The following is a 16,271-nucleotide window of genomic DNA, read 5'->3' as shown; positions in this document are numbered from 1 at the left end:
ACCTTAGCCTCCTGGGTCCAAGCAATTCTCTCCTGCCTCAGCCTCCCTAGTAGCTGGGATTACAGGCCTGCACCACCGTACTCGGCTAATTTTTCGTATTTTTAGTAGAGATGGGGTTTCGCCATGTTGGCCAGGCTGGTCTTGAATTCCTGTCCTCAAGTAATCCGCCTGCCTCGGCCTCCCAAAGTGCTAGTATTACAGGCATGAGCCACCATGCCCTGCAGCCTGCAGAAATATTTTATAAACCTAATTTATTCTATTTTATAAATGACCATATAATATTTTAATCCACTTTTCTTTCATTCTCTCTCAGGAGAATCATTCTACACATGGCTAGAAGGTAAACAGTCTGTTCTAAATTTATTGGATTTTTTGTAAAAAATATTCATTTAGCATATTTTTGTAAGGTCTAGGATTTTATTACCTAGTCAACTAATTTTCACAGTGTTTGAAAAAAATGTGTTTTAGGTTAACATATTGGGATAAAATTATGTGAAAATTTTGAAGATAGTCGTCAGCTAAAAACCAGGTTTATATAAATACACAGGCCAAATACTGTCATCAGGTTTTCATAACTGTTTCCCTAATCTTATTTCTGTTCTGTATGTAATGTTCATTCAAGCTACTTCTCTAGTAACAAGTAATGCAAAATATTTTAAAAGTGGAGACATTCCTTTTGCAAGGAAGTACTTTTTATATATAAAATTAATGGAAGATAAATATGAATTCAAAAGGTTCAAAACATGTTTGCCATGTTAATATAGTCTAACCTTGTCTAATTAAAAGATAAAGCAATATAGATCCTGATGTATTATATGCTTTTGCATTCTTGTACTTCCAGTGTTGTAAATATCAAATGCTATTAATGGAAAGGTGAAATGTTGTAGGATTTTAATAACTTAGTTTAATAATTAGATATATAATGCTTTTAAAAATTTACCAAACTGCCATTAGTTTATGAAATTAAAAATTAAAATATATTAGTAACAGATAAGCAAGTTGGATGACATAGGAAAATTGATATTTCATAGCCATAACCTTTTAGGAGTACTACGAAGTAAAACTAATTCTATTTTATGCATGTCATTTGGTCATGTTATCTTACGAATATTACTTTTTTTTTTTTTTTTTTGAGTCAGAGTCTTGCTGTCGCCCAGGCTGGAGTGCAGTGGCACCATCTCGGCTCACTGCAACCTCTGCTTCCCAGGTTCAAGTGATTCTCATGCCTCAGCCCCCCAAATAGCTGGGATTACAGGCACCTGGCACCACACTTTGCTAATTTTTGTATTTTCAGTAGAGTTTCGCCATGTTGGCCAGGCTGATTTGAACTCCAGGCCTCAAGTGATCTGCACACCTCAGCCTCCCAAAGTGCTGGGATATCAGGTGTGAGCCACCACACCTGGCCTGTTTCTTTGTTTGCAATGAACTATGCGCATACGTTGGCCATTATTAAGGTGAACATTATTGATGTGCAAATTCTGTTAGGAATTATATGAGAAAATCGCTTATGTAGAAGATGTTTAGCTTTGTTTAATAAGCTCTACTCTAAAGATACAAATTGTGGAAAGTAGCATTTAGGCTAGAAGAGGTAGTCAGAGACTCTGAGTGTTAGTAATGAGAATGAAATTTAGAAACAATATTGGATTCTATGTATACTATATCAACCATTTTTCCAGTCTTACTGTTGGGAGTACCTGAATATTGATACGTGGTTCCAAAGAGCATTCCCTCATAGGCAACTGACTCAACCTTTTCTGAGATTCAGTTTCCTCATCTGGAGTGTGGAGAGGAGCAATAGCAATCCTACTAACTTACACTGTGAGTGTAGACGATGTCTGTAAAGGTTCCTTTGGAAGCCACGAATCCATGTCCAAATGCCAAATGTTACTGTTACAGTAAATGCAGCACCTTTCTGAGAGTTCAGGTGCTGAAAATGAATTTTAATGAAATTAAATCAAAAAGAGGAAGAAGAGAACCATTTTCTAAATTGTGTAATTGCATTGCTCTATGTTGTTAGAAGTTGATGGATTCTGCCTTGGTAAGTCAGCTCTTGCAGATGTTACTTCAGAGTGATATTGAGAAGGCTTTTGCCTGGACCTCAGTAATTAAACATACCCTGCAGCCTGGCACAGACTGTATGTAGGCCAGGAGAAGCTCTCCAGCAATTTCCTGCTAAGTGTGTTGTGTGTCTGGGTGCACTTAGTTGGTGCGTTATTTTTTATTAATATGGTTGAAGTTACCTGTTTTTCACAGTTTGTGGAAATGCATTTCTGTTCCTCTCCCCTCACTTATCCTCTGCCTCATTTCAGTGTAGGGGCTTTGTGGGCTTTGCAAATTATAACTGCCTCCCAGTTTTCCAGGTCCTGGTTTGTAGGCATATGGATTTTCATGAGTTTTGCTTTGCTTACTGTCCCTTCTCTAATCTTTATCCATTTTATTGGACATAAGCACCGCTTAGAGAGAGGGGTCGGGAAGAAAACAAAGTGAACTTCATATCTGATATTTTGTTACTTGATAATAGATTTGATGAAAAGTTTTAGTAGAAGAGAAGTTAGTACTTAATGTTGTATTAAATATATTGTTTGTATCCATTGTTATCATAAACATTCAAAATTGCCATATACTTTTACGGAGGAAGCTACAAAATAAAATTTAATTTCTTTTGGTCCCCATCCATGACAATTTGAATATTCTAGCAAGAATTCCCAATTAGGGAACGAGATCTCAAAAGAATTATTTTTTTCCAATTAGAGGCCATGTGCTTCAGAATCATCTGTGATAGGACAGAAAGAGAGTGAATTGCTAAAAAATTTTAATAGACACAAAACCACATAAATACTCTTACATTAAAAAAAAATTCCCCCAGCATATAAATGATACTATTTTACTTTCCACTGTTAAAGCCCATTTCCCTGCATGGGGAAAGTGTTAAAAACTTGTTGGATGAAGGAGGGAAAAGCAAATGGCCCTAAATCCAGTGACTTCTTAAAATTTTCTGCATTTTTATTTATTTAAAAAAATTCCTGTAAAGAATATTACCTTTCTAAAGAACTTTTTTTATTGTGGCGAGGTATATATAACATAGAATTTACCATCTTAATCATTTTTAAGTTTATTGTTTAGTGGCATTAAATACATTCACAATGTGCATTACTCCTATTATGAAAGAAGATCTTTTAAAATGGGAGCAGGGGTTAGGATAGGATGATGGGCTATCTTGACCTCTTAAGTTCTCAGCAAAAAAGCCCCTGTGGCTTAAGGCTCCATCAAATAACATTCTGTTATATTCCTGTACTCCATTGATATGATTCCACTCAAGTAGTAAATAGTCAACATGTATTTTTTTTTAATTAGTTGAAATTTCTGGATTTCTGTTTTCCAAGTTTCAGCCCCTTACAAGTAGAACATGTGGTTAAAAAATTAGACAATTCCAGGGCAGAAGGTTAATAAAACCCTTATTTCTCTGCTAGCAAATAACACATATAAGGAAGGGGAAAAAAAAACCCAGCAGTGACTTTATAATTACATTTACTTTAGTAAGTTCTTAGCCTAAACAACAAGAAAACCTGTGCTGTTGCTGTCTGAGTAACATGGGAACTTGCCAACTTTATCCATAGTATTTTGACTCCCAGTTGCTCAAACTTTTCTGCTTTTTTCAGCATTAAGTTCTCATCATATTCAGTTAACTTCATTCTGAAGCCAAAATCTTATTTTGCCTTCTAGTGAAAAAATCTTGATTAATCAGTTTTATATTATTCCTTGATTTATTGTAATGTTCTTCAATCAAAAATAAGCCTACATACTGAACCTCCTTGAGTCAATATTTCTGATATCTAAATAGGTGTGATTTCTTTTTCAATATTTTTCTGAATAGGTTTGTGTCTGGAGAAAAGAGTCTTCTATAAGCTCATATCGGGACTTCATGCTAGCATCAATTTACATCTATGCACAAATTATCTTTTGGAAGGTAATCATATTTTTAAGTGGAGATTTTGCGTTCTATTAGTGTAAAAATTATTGGAGGGAATACATATTCTTTAGAGCAGGAAAAAAATCCTATTTACTAAAATAATGTAATGTATTTCTCTTTCTCTTTAGAAACCTGGGGTAAGCCCAGTTGGGGACCTAATATTAAAGAATTCAAACGCCGCTTTGACCCTGTGGAAACCAAGGGAGAAGGTCCGAGAAGGCTCAAGAATCTTTACTTTTTATACTTGATTGAGCTTCGAGCTTTGTCAAAGGTGGCTCCATATTTTGAGCGCTCAATTGTTGATCTTTACACTGGAAATGCAGAAGAAGATGCTGACACAAAAACTCTTCTACTGAATATCTTTCAAGATACAAAGTAAGAATTGACTATCCATGATTTGAAATTCTACTCTCTGTATTCAAATGAGGTAGTACTTAAAGCACACAAAAACTGACTCCTAACAGTTAAGCAAAGGGAGATGTAGAACAGAAAAGGAAAGTGATCAACAGAACAACAGAATTTAAAAGTATTTCTGAAAATGTTGATGAAAAAGCATCAATAAGCCTTTTTTTTTCCAGAAATTTTCACACTTGAGAATAGTGCTTTAAAAATCACTAAATTTTATGTAGTATCAAAATTTAGTGCTACTTTAATGGTCTTTCTACCAATTTTGTCTTCTTCTAGTCACTTTATTTACTTACTTATTTTTGAGACAGAGGCTTGCTCTGCTGCCCTGGCTGGAGTGCAGTGGCGCGATCTTGGCTCACTGCAGCCTCTGCCTCCCAGGTTCAAGCAATTCTTGTGCCTCAACCTCCTGAGTAACTGAGATTACAGGTGTGTGCCATCACACCTAGCTAATTTTTGTTATTTTTCGTAGAGATGGGGTTTCACCATGTTGAACAGGCTGGTCTCAAGCTCCTGGCCTCAAGTGATCCACCCTCCTCTGCCTCCCAAAGTACTGGGATTAGAAGCGTGAGCCATCGTGCCCGGCCTCTAGTTACTGTATTTAAATTTAGGTGATATTATACATGTGTTTGCATTGGGATGGATATGTAAGGAAACATTAGCTTTACCTTCTAGAATATAACCTTTTAAACAAAACACTTGGTCAAGAAAACTCAAGTTTACTGGTTTTTAAAATAAGCGTGGAGGAGAAAGATTAAGAAGTGTTTAAAGTAAATTATGTATTAAATTTTTAAAGAATATTAAGAGAATATCGCCTATTTTTTACATAGATTTTCAGTTAATTTTTTAGATTATGTCATTTATTTAAAACATTACAGTATTACCAAATTTAACAGCCATCTGTGTCTTGCTTTAGTCTTTTATGAAATAGTTTGTGAACTGTTTGTCACTTTTCTACATTACCAAACCTTAAATCAAAGTAAATAATGAATTTTAAATATTTGTAAGGATAGAAAATTTTATCAGATTTCTGATACAGAGTATGTGGATTTTTCATGCGTAACTTATTACAATACTATCATTTTATCAGGTCCTTTCCCATGCACTTTGATGAGAAATCCATGTTTGCAGGTGACAAAAAAGGGGCCAAGTCACTAAAGGTAAAAAGTTCTTGACTGGGACATGGGGTTAGGAGCAGCTTGCTGGTTATGTTTTGATGCTGTTCATCTAAACTGTTTTCTTTCCCGGTTTTCCAGCTTGTCAGAGTTGGTCTGATTGGATTTTACCACAAATGGTACAAAAAGCCTTTTCCATATTTCTTTCTCAGTTCCTATTGACCAACTGCTCAGTGAATCGTTGGTCATTAGTGTGTCCTATAACACCTTTATAAATGTCTTTTTAAAAGAACTAGTTGCGGGAAAGTTTTCTTTATTTAAAACCAGTATATATTGTTGTTTTGACGCAGCTTTCAAAATACCATGAGCTTTTAGCCACTTTGAGGGCAATAAATAACATATTTTTCTAAAGTTTATTTTATGGAATGTTACAGTTTTTGAAACTATTATGTTGTTGTCCCTTTGGACTAACTTAAAAGGTAAAAACTACCTGTTAACCTGTGATATCAGAAGGAGAATGTTTTCGGAACATTACCAAACTTTATGTTAGGTGTTCTTTATTTTCATTTGCTTAAAGTACATTAAGAAACAAATTGTACCCTTAAAATGTTCATAAAAGTATTTGAAATTGGCAAATATTCTTTTTTTTTTTTTTACTTTTAAATTTATTTTTTGAGACGGGGTCTCACTATGTTGCCCAGGCTGGTCTCAAACTCCTGGCCTCAAGCTGTCTCCCCACCTCAGCCTCCCAAGTACCTAGGATTACAGGCACGAGCCACCACACCTGGCCGCAAATAATCCTTGAGTACAGCCTCACAGTCTTTTATATGCACTTCTGAAATCCGAGTAGTTTCAAAAACTGAAACATTTTCTCATGTTTAGTACAAGGTAATTTTTTAGCAAAACCTGACCTAAACTGATGTAAGAATCTAGCAGATACTCATAGTTTTGTGGAGTTTTTTGTTTTTCAAATTCTGCTTGGTATGAATTTTTTATATTTTGCTACAGAAGCATTAATGGATTTGACTGCAGGGTGTTTCCTCACACTCTGGTGAGATGTTTCACAATATATAGTACATGTACTGTATTTCTACAATTGAAAAACTTCTGAATTCTAAAACACATTTGACCTCAAGATGTTTTAGATGTGGATGTACTATAGGAACCAATAAATCAATACTGAGTGATTCTCCACTGGTGAGACTTTCTTGGTATTTCTGAAATAAGTAATTTAGTCACAACTATATTTTAGTGTTGGAAGGTTGTTTTATTTTACAGTTGTTTTAGAGGTATATTGCCATTTTGGTATTTAATATGTTAATTCATTTTTATAATGAATTTTTAATTTATAATGAATTTTATAATTCATTTTATAATGAATTTTTATAATCCTTCCTGTTTTCTAAGTATCGACACATATGTTCTGCTTTTAATCTTCAGAATGATCTTGTGTAATAGGGCAACTATAATTATGTATGTTTTTGTAGATGAGGAAAGTGAGATAAGCAAAGCCTAAGAGTCTCACAACAAGCTTTTAACTACACAATGCTTGGATTGTGTTTGCTGTTTGTCAAGGATGTATGAAGGAGAACCTATGTCCATTTTCCATCTGCTACAAAGAACTTACATTATATGAGAATATGACCAGCACAGGAGTTTTTGTGTTCTATTTATATTGTCTTTCTTTGCCAAGGTATTGATTCCTTTCAACCCTTTGGCAGCTGGTCAGGGCTTGTGGTAGCCAGAGTTTTCAGGCTCCTCGCCTCCAGCTTCACGCAATAAAATAGTTCCCTCAATGCAGTAAAATGGTTTTTGTTTTCTACAGTTGCCATGTGAAACAAATGAGGAAATTTTCTCTTAACCAATCTTATCCACAGATAAGGTGAGACCAACCCTAAAGGCATATTGCACACAAATGCTTACAGGCAGGAGAATTTCCCCAGTGTAGGAAACTTTTTTGAGACAGAATTTCACTCTTGTTGCCCAGGCTGGAGTGCAGTGGTGTGATCTCAGCTCACTGCAACCTCCGCCTCCCGGGTTCAAGCTATCCTTCTGCCTCAGCCTCCCAAGTAGCTGGGATTACAGGCGTGTGCCACCACGCCTGGCTAATTTTGTATTTTTAGTAGACACGAGGTTTCACTGTGTTGTTTAGGCTGGTCTCGAACTTATGACCTCAAGTGATCCACCCACCTTGGCCTCCCATAGTACTGGGATTACAGGTGTGAGCCACCGTGCCTGGCTAGTGTAGCAAACTATTACAGCAAAATAGAGGGATCCAGCAAGCATCTCCATAAAAACTGCATTGGCAAACATAGAGGACTGTGGGACCATATGTGTCACACAGGCCTGTTATCATTCATATTGATTGAGCAACCATGACAAACAAACATAGTATGGTACTAAGGAGTGATACAAAAATTGATTATTGTTCTGGGACTAGCTTTCTGATATAGGCTTACACAAAGCAAAGAATCAAAAATAAGTGAAACATACACTAGACATATTTATTGTTGGTTGTATGTAGATAACCAATGGGAGCAGCAATTAAGTTCCTTAAAAGTAAAGACCATGTATTATTTACTTTTGTGTCTCCCATAGGGCATATTTTGGTGCTTTGCATAAAGTAGCTCCTAAGTGAAAAGTTTATTGAATTAATACACAGAATGAATTTTATAATTTCCATTGATGTCAGTATTTTATGTGCCGTGTTATATAAGTTCAAATTTTTTTTTTTTTTTTTTGAGACGGAGTCTCGCTCTGTCGCCCAGGCTGGAGTGCAGTGGCTGGATCTCAGCTCACTGCAAGCTCCGCCTCCCGGGTTTTACGCCATTCTCCTGCCTCAGCCTCCCAAGTAGCTGGGACTACAGGCGCCCGCCACCTCGTCCGGCTAGTTTTTTGTATTTTTTTTAGTAGAGACGGGGTTTCACTGTGTTAGCCAGGATGGTCTCGATCTCCTGACCTCGTGATCCGCCCGTCTCGGCCTCCCAAAGTGCTGGGATTACAGGCTTGAGCCACCGCGCCCGGCCTCAAATATTTTTCTTTACTGTTGCAAAACACAACTCAGGTTGGATATGGTGGCTCACACCATAATCTTAGCACTTTGGGAGGTCGAGGTGGGTGGCTCATTTGAGGTCAGGAGTTCAAGACCAGCCTGGCCAACATGGCGAAACCCCGTCTCTACTAAAAATACAGAAATTAGCTGGACATGGTGGCATGTGCCTGTAATCTGAGCTACTTGGGAGGCTGAGGCAGGAGAATCCCTTGAACCTGGGAGGTGGAGGTTGCACTGAGCCAAGATTGTGCCACTGCACTCTAGCCTGGGTGACAAAGCAAAACTCCTTCTCAAATGAAAAACACAACTGATTTATTAATAAGCATCAAAACTTACCATTTAGCCAAATGCAGTTCAATTTTAAAAGTCTAATTAGATTGAAAACATTTTCTGCTTGCTAGGAGGAATTCCGATTACATTTCAAGAATATCTCCCGTATAATGGACTGTGTTGGATGTGACAAATGCAGATTATGGGGAAAATTACAGGTACATGTACTGTCTTCTCTTTTGAAGCCATTGCTAACCTTTATTTTTTCCACTGAGTGCAAGCTTTTTATTAAAATGTCCTCATTGTTCATTGAATTAGAATTTAGAAATAGTCAGATCCAAAGTGCTTTTTCTGTTGATGAAATTTATTAAGGTATATGTGTTACATGTATGTGAAAGGATGTTTCTCATATTATTCTTTAGTGATTTTAGTTTTATTGTGTCTGTGTTTCTATTGATATGATACCAGATTCATTTGTGAAGTTGGTGGTCATTACGAACCGAGTATATTTGTATTTTACCTATGTATATAGAAAGGTAAAATGTAATTACATAAAAAGATTGAAATATCAAGTCTTGGTCATTGAATTTGTTGAAATAAGCAAAAGAAGGTCACTTAGTCAAAACAGGAAAGCTCCGCGTGACAGGTCTATTACTCTGTGTAAGCCAGTGTCAAAAGGATTGGTGAATATTTTATCTCTTTCTTACAAAGATGATAATTCATAGAAAATTAAGAGACAGAATTATTACAATGGAGACAGAATTATTACAATGGAGGGAGGCTACCCTGAAATCAAATATGTCTTTTTCTATAGTGCTAATAATTGAGAAATTATTAAGTGTAGGTATCATTAATCTCTGAGTTTTGAATTGCTAAAAGCTGTAAAAAAATCCTTTATGGTTACAAATTGAACATTGTAATCATAATATGATATTTTCAAGGTTAAAAAAGGCATTTTAATAATTTGGAATAGTATGATATGTATTCAATAAGTGTTAGACTATTCAGGTTTCCTTAACAGCTCAGATATGTTTATCATATGCATAACCTGTGAGAAAGTAGAAACTGTAGTAACATTTTTGTGAGAAGCTCAGTTCATATGAATTTTCTAACTGTCGTAACAGTGGCTATATATTCCTTTAAGCCTTTATACTAGTTATTATTATATAAAGTTAATTATGAGTTTGTTGGTATTTTCTTTAGACTCAGGGTTTAGGAACTGCCCTGAAGATATTATTCTCTGAAAAAGAAATCCAAAAGCTTCCAGAGAATAGTCCATCTAAAGGCTTCCAACTCACCCGACAGGAAATAGTTGCTCTTTTAAATGCTTTTGGAAGGTAAGAACTATTATGTGTTTAAGATTTTTGATTTCCCACTGGGTTTCAACAAACTGCAAAGATAATCTTCTCTGCTAAAAGTAGGGTTTGTTTTGTTGACAAAAAAAATTTTGTATTGTATCTGTACTAACTTCGAGAGGCCTTAATGCTGACAAGCGAGTTTCTCTGCAGGTCATAGGAAAAACTGACTTTCCAATTGCCAGTGTTTTTCAGTTTGCCGCCTTAATTTTGTGAGGAAGATATTCTTCTAATATTCTTTTTACTTGGCTATAACTTGTTCAACTACAACAGCAGGAGTAAGAAATGTGTGATTGAGAAGATGATAAAAGAAAATTAAAAGCTTCATCTGCTCCTTATTTTTCTTAAATTTTCATTACTATTTTGTTCTTTTCTCACCTCTTTCCTGCAGTATGCTTTTTATTTCTGAAGCTCAGAGGTCATTTTTCTTTCACTCATTTCTACATGATTTACTTCTGTATTCAGACATATAATTTGCTTGCTTGTTTATATCATCAGTGGTTTAAAAAATGATTTGAATTTGCTGGCAGAGATACGTGTAATTAATGCCAGCTGAGGAATACAGAACAGAAGGAAAAGAATCACAGAAAATAATACTGTGCTTCCTCGGGGAAAAAGAGAAAAAAGTCAACTTGAGGAAGAATTAAAAAAAAAAAAATAGGGGACTAAGTAATACACAGATTATTTCTTGTTTTTCTTAACATGTGTTTTAAGTTAAAAAAAAAAAAAAAAGGCAGTTAAGGCCGGGCGCGGTGGCTCAAGCCTGTAATCCCAGCACTTTGGGAGGCCGAGACGGGCGGATCACGAGGTCAGGAGATCGAGACCATCCTGGCTAACACGGTGAAACCCCGTCTCTAATGAAAATACAAAAAACGAGCCGGACGAGGTGGCGGGCGCCTGTAATCCCAGCTACTCGGAAGGCTGAGGCAGGAGAATGGCGTGAACCCGGGAGGCAGAGCTTGCAGTGAGCTGAGATCCAGCCACTGCACTCCAGCCTGGGCGACAGAGCAAGACTCCGTCTCAAAAAAAAAAAAAAAACAGTTAAATTAAAAACAGATTTATTATATGTCCCCCTGCTTTTTTTTTTTTTTTTTTTTTAAAGAAATGAGGGTCTTGCCCTGTCATCCAGGCTGGAATGCAGTGGTGTGATCATGGCTTACTGCAGCGTCCAAATCCTGGGGTCAGGCGTTCCTTCCACCTGCGCTTCCCGAGTGGCTGGGACTACAGACACATGCTATTTTGCCTGACTAATTAAATACAAATTTTGTAGAGATGGGGTCTCACTTTGTTGTTCAGTCTGGTCTCAAACACCTGACTTCAAGTGATTCTCCTGTCTTGGCCTCCCAAAGTGCTGGGATTACGGGCATGAGCCACTGTGCCTGGCCATTTCCCATCTCAATAGCAAGGATTTCACCTGTTGCTTCCCTGTATTTAAAGATGACTATGTAGGTTGAGATTTCAGACACAGGATAGATATAGACTATCCATGAACTGGCATTTCATAAAAAATTCAGTCCACTTATGAGGCCTGTAGAAAGATAACACAGGAATACTGAATGAAATTTAAATAAATTGAAATGAAAATTATTGTAAATAATTTAAGCATCTCTTAAGTCCAAGTTGAGAAAGATGAAAGCAACTGAGAATTTCAAAACAATTGAAAATTTCCTTTGGTCTCTTAAAAAATACTCACAAATGCAGCCTTTCTTGTTTTAGTTCTATATCTACAGCTTAACCTTTTATTGTTCCCTAGAGTAATGGACTCAGAATCAGGGGTCCTACAGTTCTGGAATCCTGGCCTGCTCTTTAGTAGTGTATGAACTCAGGCAAATCACTGCTTTCCTAGTTTGTTTCCTGATAGTGAGATCATTCATATATGTGGTGGGCTTAGAACATTGCCTGTCCTCCTAAGCAATTAATGAATAACTTTTCTTCTATCAAATAGTTAAAGATTTTTCTTCTATCACCCCTGAATTGTACATAGGGATAATTGAGCTTTTAGAATTACTTTTTTATATTTCCTATCCCTGAGTTTTACTTTTTGGCCTGGTCTGAGAAGCACTTCATTTGATCAGTCAGTAATCATTTATTGAATACTATAAGCATCAGTGAGTATGGGGCACAGGAGAGAGACTCAACAGGAGACAAAATAAGAGTCTCTACCCTTAGGGAGCTAATAACATAAGACAAATTAGTGTGTTTGGGCAACACTGAGTAAAGAGCAATCATTTGAAGAGAACTGTGCAAAATAAATTTATTAGACCAATCGTAAATGATTTGAGATTCTTTATTAAGAATTATTCATATCACTGTTCCCATTATTAATCTAGTGTCTGCAGATAGTATGAAGTAACAGGCTTCCTTTGCCTCTTCTAAACCAATCTTATTGAGAAGACTCATTTAAACATGGAAGCTTCAGTGTTTGGTGTTTTTTATTTTAGATTTTGCTTTCAAATGATAGCTTATGTAACAATATCAATAATTTGAAATATGTATGCATCATGTTAGCTTTACTAATATGCTTTTTCTTTCTTCTACAGGCTTTCTACAAGTATAAGAGACTTACAGAATTTTAAAGTCTTATTACAACACAGTAGGTAATAAAGGCTTTTATGTGTCTAACTAGAGACATAAAGTGACTGTGGAAAGCCTTTTAATTATGGGCATTCAGCAGAAAGAGACTAATCTGACTTCAAGAATTCTGAACTCAAATAGAAAATTTAAATGCTCACTTGAATATTTATGATTCTTAATAGATTATCAACTAGAGATATTTATAAATGAAGTATATACTTTTAAAATATGTAAGTTATACTAATTCTGTGTTTAATTTCATGTGTTTTCATGTGCTGAAAATTCTAATTTTTTTTAGAATTGGTTTTGTTTTTATTCTATTATCCTTTATTTCCAGTTGTCAAACTTTAGATGGCTATGTCTGCATTCTAATAACACTGTTCACAGTCTGATATGGAAAAGGAGAACTAGGGAACAGATGTTGCCTAGGGCTGGTGTCAGTGATAAAAAATTATCAATGCTTTTTAATGCATTTTTACTCTTGTCTCACTCTGTGTGTGTCACTTGCTATAATATAAAGAAATATTATAATATTTCTAGAATCTGGAACTGTCACCATGATGAATGGCCCTTGCAATACATAGTTACAGAAACTCCTTAAGATTCCCCAGGACTTCAATTTCACTGGTTTTTATTTGCAGTTTTTAGTTGCTGTTATTGTTGCTGTTTCCAGTCTAAAGGAACTGCTTTGATAAAGGTGAACAAGACCTCTCCCCTGTGCTACCCAGCCAGATTTCATGTGTGTAATGGGCTGGCCCAAGAGTGTGCTTTTACTTAGAACTCCTTTTGATTTTGCTTTTCTTTGCCCCTAGAAATTTTAGGGACAAAGACATTTTGGAAATTGTTACTTTTAGAAAGAAAACATTGCAGAAATATTTAACACAGATTACTTCTTGATAAAATTTAAATGGGATTATATGAATTTATAATGCCAACTGAAAATATTATATACACAAAAGTTGCTATTTTCACTTAAAGTAAGCATTTTTAAAGGATTTATTTTAGAATCCAGTCTATGCAATCCTCGAACTCAGTGAGCTTTTCCCTGACAGAATATATAAAAAGGTAGATTAGGTCAACCCTCCTTTAAGCCTCCTCCCCTCACCTTTTCTTTTCACTGTATATAAACGGTACTTTCTGTGATTTGTAGCAACAGAGGACTCTTAAGTCCTAAACTGTCATTTTCTAAATCTGGGATTTAAAATCTTTAAACAGTATTTAAAATCTTGATTTTGTTTTTTAAATGTCAGCAGATACAATTTGGAAAGTTGCATCTGTGTAGAAGTAATGCAGGTACAAGATCTCGAGTTTTTCCTTAGACTCTTTAGTCTTTTCTGAATTAAAGAATAAGTGCTCTTAAATCCATATTTTATCCTGCCAAAGTCTGAAATGTGTTCATCGATGATTTGGTGACATCTAAAACATTGTATTTAGTTGGCTTGGCTCACCCCTCTTAAAAACACTTAGCCATCTCTCGGTGGGATGTGGCGGGGGTATTAAGGTCTCAGAGTTATTTATTTTCTCACCTAATTTCAAACTTTTGTAAAGTTGGGGTTGTGTTATTGATGGTGGTGATATTTTTTGTTAAGTTGTTTAAAAGGCTGACTTGACTGGAGCCTCCTCTACTTTTTCTTGAGGGATGCAAGTATTGTATGGTGGAGGAGAAGGGGCCTTAAGGCAAACTGTCTAAAATGTGACTATCCAGTTAATTTAGTAAATTAGTAAGAATCACTCTTAGTATTCATTCAGAGTTTTAAGATGTGAGAAATTTGCACTTTATTACTATAAATGTAAAGAACTGTTTGATAGTGTTATTTCACCCTTCCCTCAGTTAAAGGCTTTTTTTTTTTTTTTTTTTTTGAGACGGAGTCTTGCTCTGTCGCCCAGGCTGGAGTGCAGTGACCGGATCTCAGCTCACTGCAAGCTCTGCCTCCCGGGTTCCCGCCATTCTCCTGCCTCAGCCTCCCGAGTAGCTGGGACTACAGGCACCCGCCACCACGCCCGGCTAGTTTTTTTGTATTTTTTAGTAGAGACGGGGTTTCACCATGTTAGCCAGGATGGTCTCGATCTCCTGACCTCGTGATCCGCCCGTCTCGGCCTCCCAAAGTGCTGGGATTACAGGCTTGAGCCACCGCGCCCGGCCTAAGGCTATTATTTAAACTGTTTACTAGAGAAAATCCTTGCTCATGTCATTTATTTATTTTTTTCTGTACTGTGATTTGTTTCAAGCTTAGGAAAACTAGTATATTAGAGTATGTTCTAGGAAATTAAAAGATCTAGTTAGAGTAGAAAGTTCTTTTTAAGGTTCTTAACTAATTTTTTCACAACTAAGAAAATAAATGAAGTATTCTTAGGCTGAAATTCATCTTGATTAACTTTATCATAAATTAGATTGTAGGGGGGCAGCCTACATTTTTGTGTATGTGTTTTATTTCTTAAATGATTGTGTGAGCCTGGTGACATTTTATGGTTCTTGTGATATAAACTGTTTTTCCAATTCACATCTTTTGTTGTGAAGTGATAATATACTAGAGTACTGTCTGCATTGTAAAAATGCTTTGCTGGTGCTCTTGGCATTTTGTCTTTATCGCATCACCTAATTTAAAAACTCAGCACTTGATAATATAACTGACAGAAATGATTGTAGCTGCTGCTGAAGTAATGAAAATGAAGAAAAGGAAAATATTCCTTCCTTCAATGGCATAAGTTTATTTTTTACTTAAGTGGCATCTATGTAAGTTAGACAAACTATATATTAAAATTGGTAAACTTTGAATGTTTCTCCTGTTTTGATTCTGAGATTATGAGGAGGATCAGACAGAATAGTAATAGACTCCACAGTTTTAAAATTTGATAAGTCAAAATATTTTAACATTTTTAACATTGTGAATTATTCAATATTTTTATTCTCTGTATGTATATGAAACTGTGTGCCATATTTTTCAACTTTGCCTATGTGCCACAATTAAGAAAGGACACCTATTTTGATCTTCATCAGCATTGCCTTCAGCTGAAAATTTGGTTAACAGTTCACAGTAAACCTCTCAGTAGTTTGCAAACTGAGGTACCTGCAGAAACCATAGCTACTCACCAAAATACGCAGATTAGGTACATGGTATCATGGAAATTATTTGGTAAAAAAACAAAAACAAAACACACACAAATCTCGTGTACTATATTTTAAGTAATATCTACAGGTGAAGCTTTGATTTTTGAACAGAATTCCAAATAATTTGCTGTTGTACCCACCATAATCTAGAAAATGTGAATTAAAGTACATGTTTCTGCAATCTTTTCTGTCTTGTTTTTCCCCCTATTTTAAGTGTTTCCTTTTATGGCATGAGGATTTGATTGTAACCTGCGGAGAAGGGAGAAGATGTATTTATCAGAGGTTGTTTCTTATAGTGGCAAGCATTGGCTGGCACTCTATGAAGGGCTTTTACATGCATAGTTTGGGTTTAAATAAATACACCGTTAGATCTTCACAACAGCACTAGTAGGTAGGTACAATTACTTCTCTGTTTTATAAG

At 35.8% G+C, this 16,271-nt stretch overlaps 1 protein-coding gene across 1 annotated transcript in view; it reads left to right on the top strand.

Moving 5' to 3' along the window:
* The window catches only part of ERO1LB (ERO1-like beta (S. cerevisiae)), a 69,447-nt gene extending 53,416 nt beyond the window's left edge, over positions 1 to 16,031 (top strand). Inside the window, exons 10-17 of the mRNA XM_011935736.1 lie at positions 314 to 340; positions 3,875 to 3,967; positions 4,099 to 4,345; positions 5,466 to 5,535; positions 8,944 to 9,030; positions 10,016 to 10,149; positions 12,708 to 14,578; positions 14,889 to 16,031. Coding sequence (XP_011791126.1) covers positions 314 to 340; positions 3,875 to 3,967; positions 4,099 to 4,345; positions 5,466 to 5,535; positions 8,944 to 9,030; positions 10,016 to 10,149; positions 12,708 to 12,768 — 719 coding nt within the window. The 3' untranslated portion in view covers positions 12,769 to 14,578; positions 14,889 to 16,031. The remainder of the gene's footprint in view (positions 1 to 313; positions 341 to 3,874; positions 3,968 to 4,098; positions 4,346 to 5,465; positions 5,536 to 8,943; positions 9,031 to 10,015; positions 10,150 to 12,707; positions 14,579 to 14,888) is intronic.
* Positions 16,032 to 16,271: the final 240 nt, after the last annotated feature.

The sequence above is a fragment of the Colobus angolensis genome, unplaced genomic scaffold (genome assembly GCF_000951035.1).
Source record: "Colobus angolensis palliatus isolate OR3802 unplaced genomic scaffold, Cang.pa_1.0 Scaffold148, whole genome shotgun sequence".
Classification (NCBI taxonomy): Eukaryota; Metazoa; Chordata; class Mammalia; order Primates; family Cercopithecidae; genus Colobus; species Colobus angolensis.
Note: the sequence above shows the minus strand (reverse complement) of the source record. Positions and strands in the feature narration are given on the sequence as shown.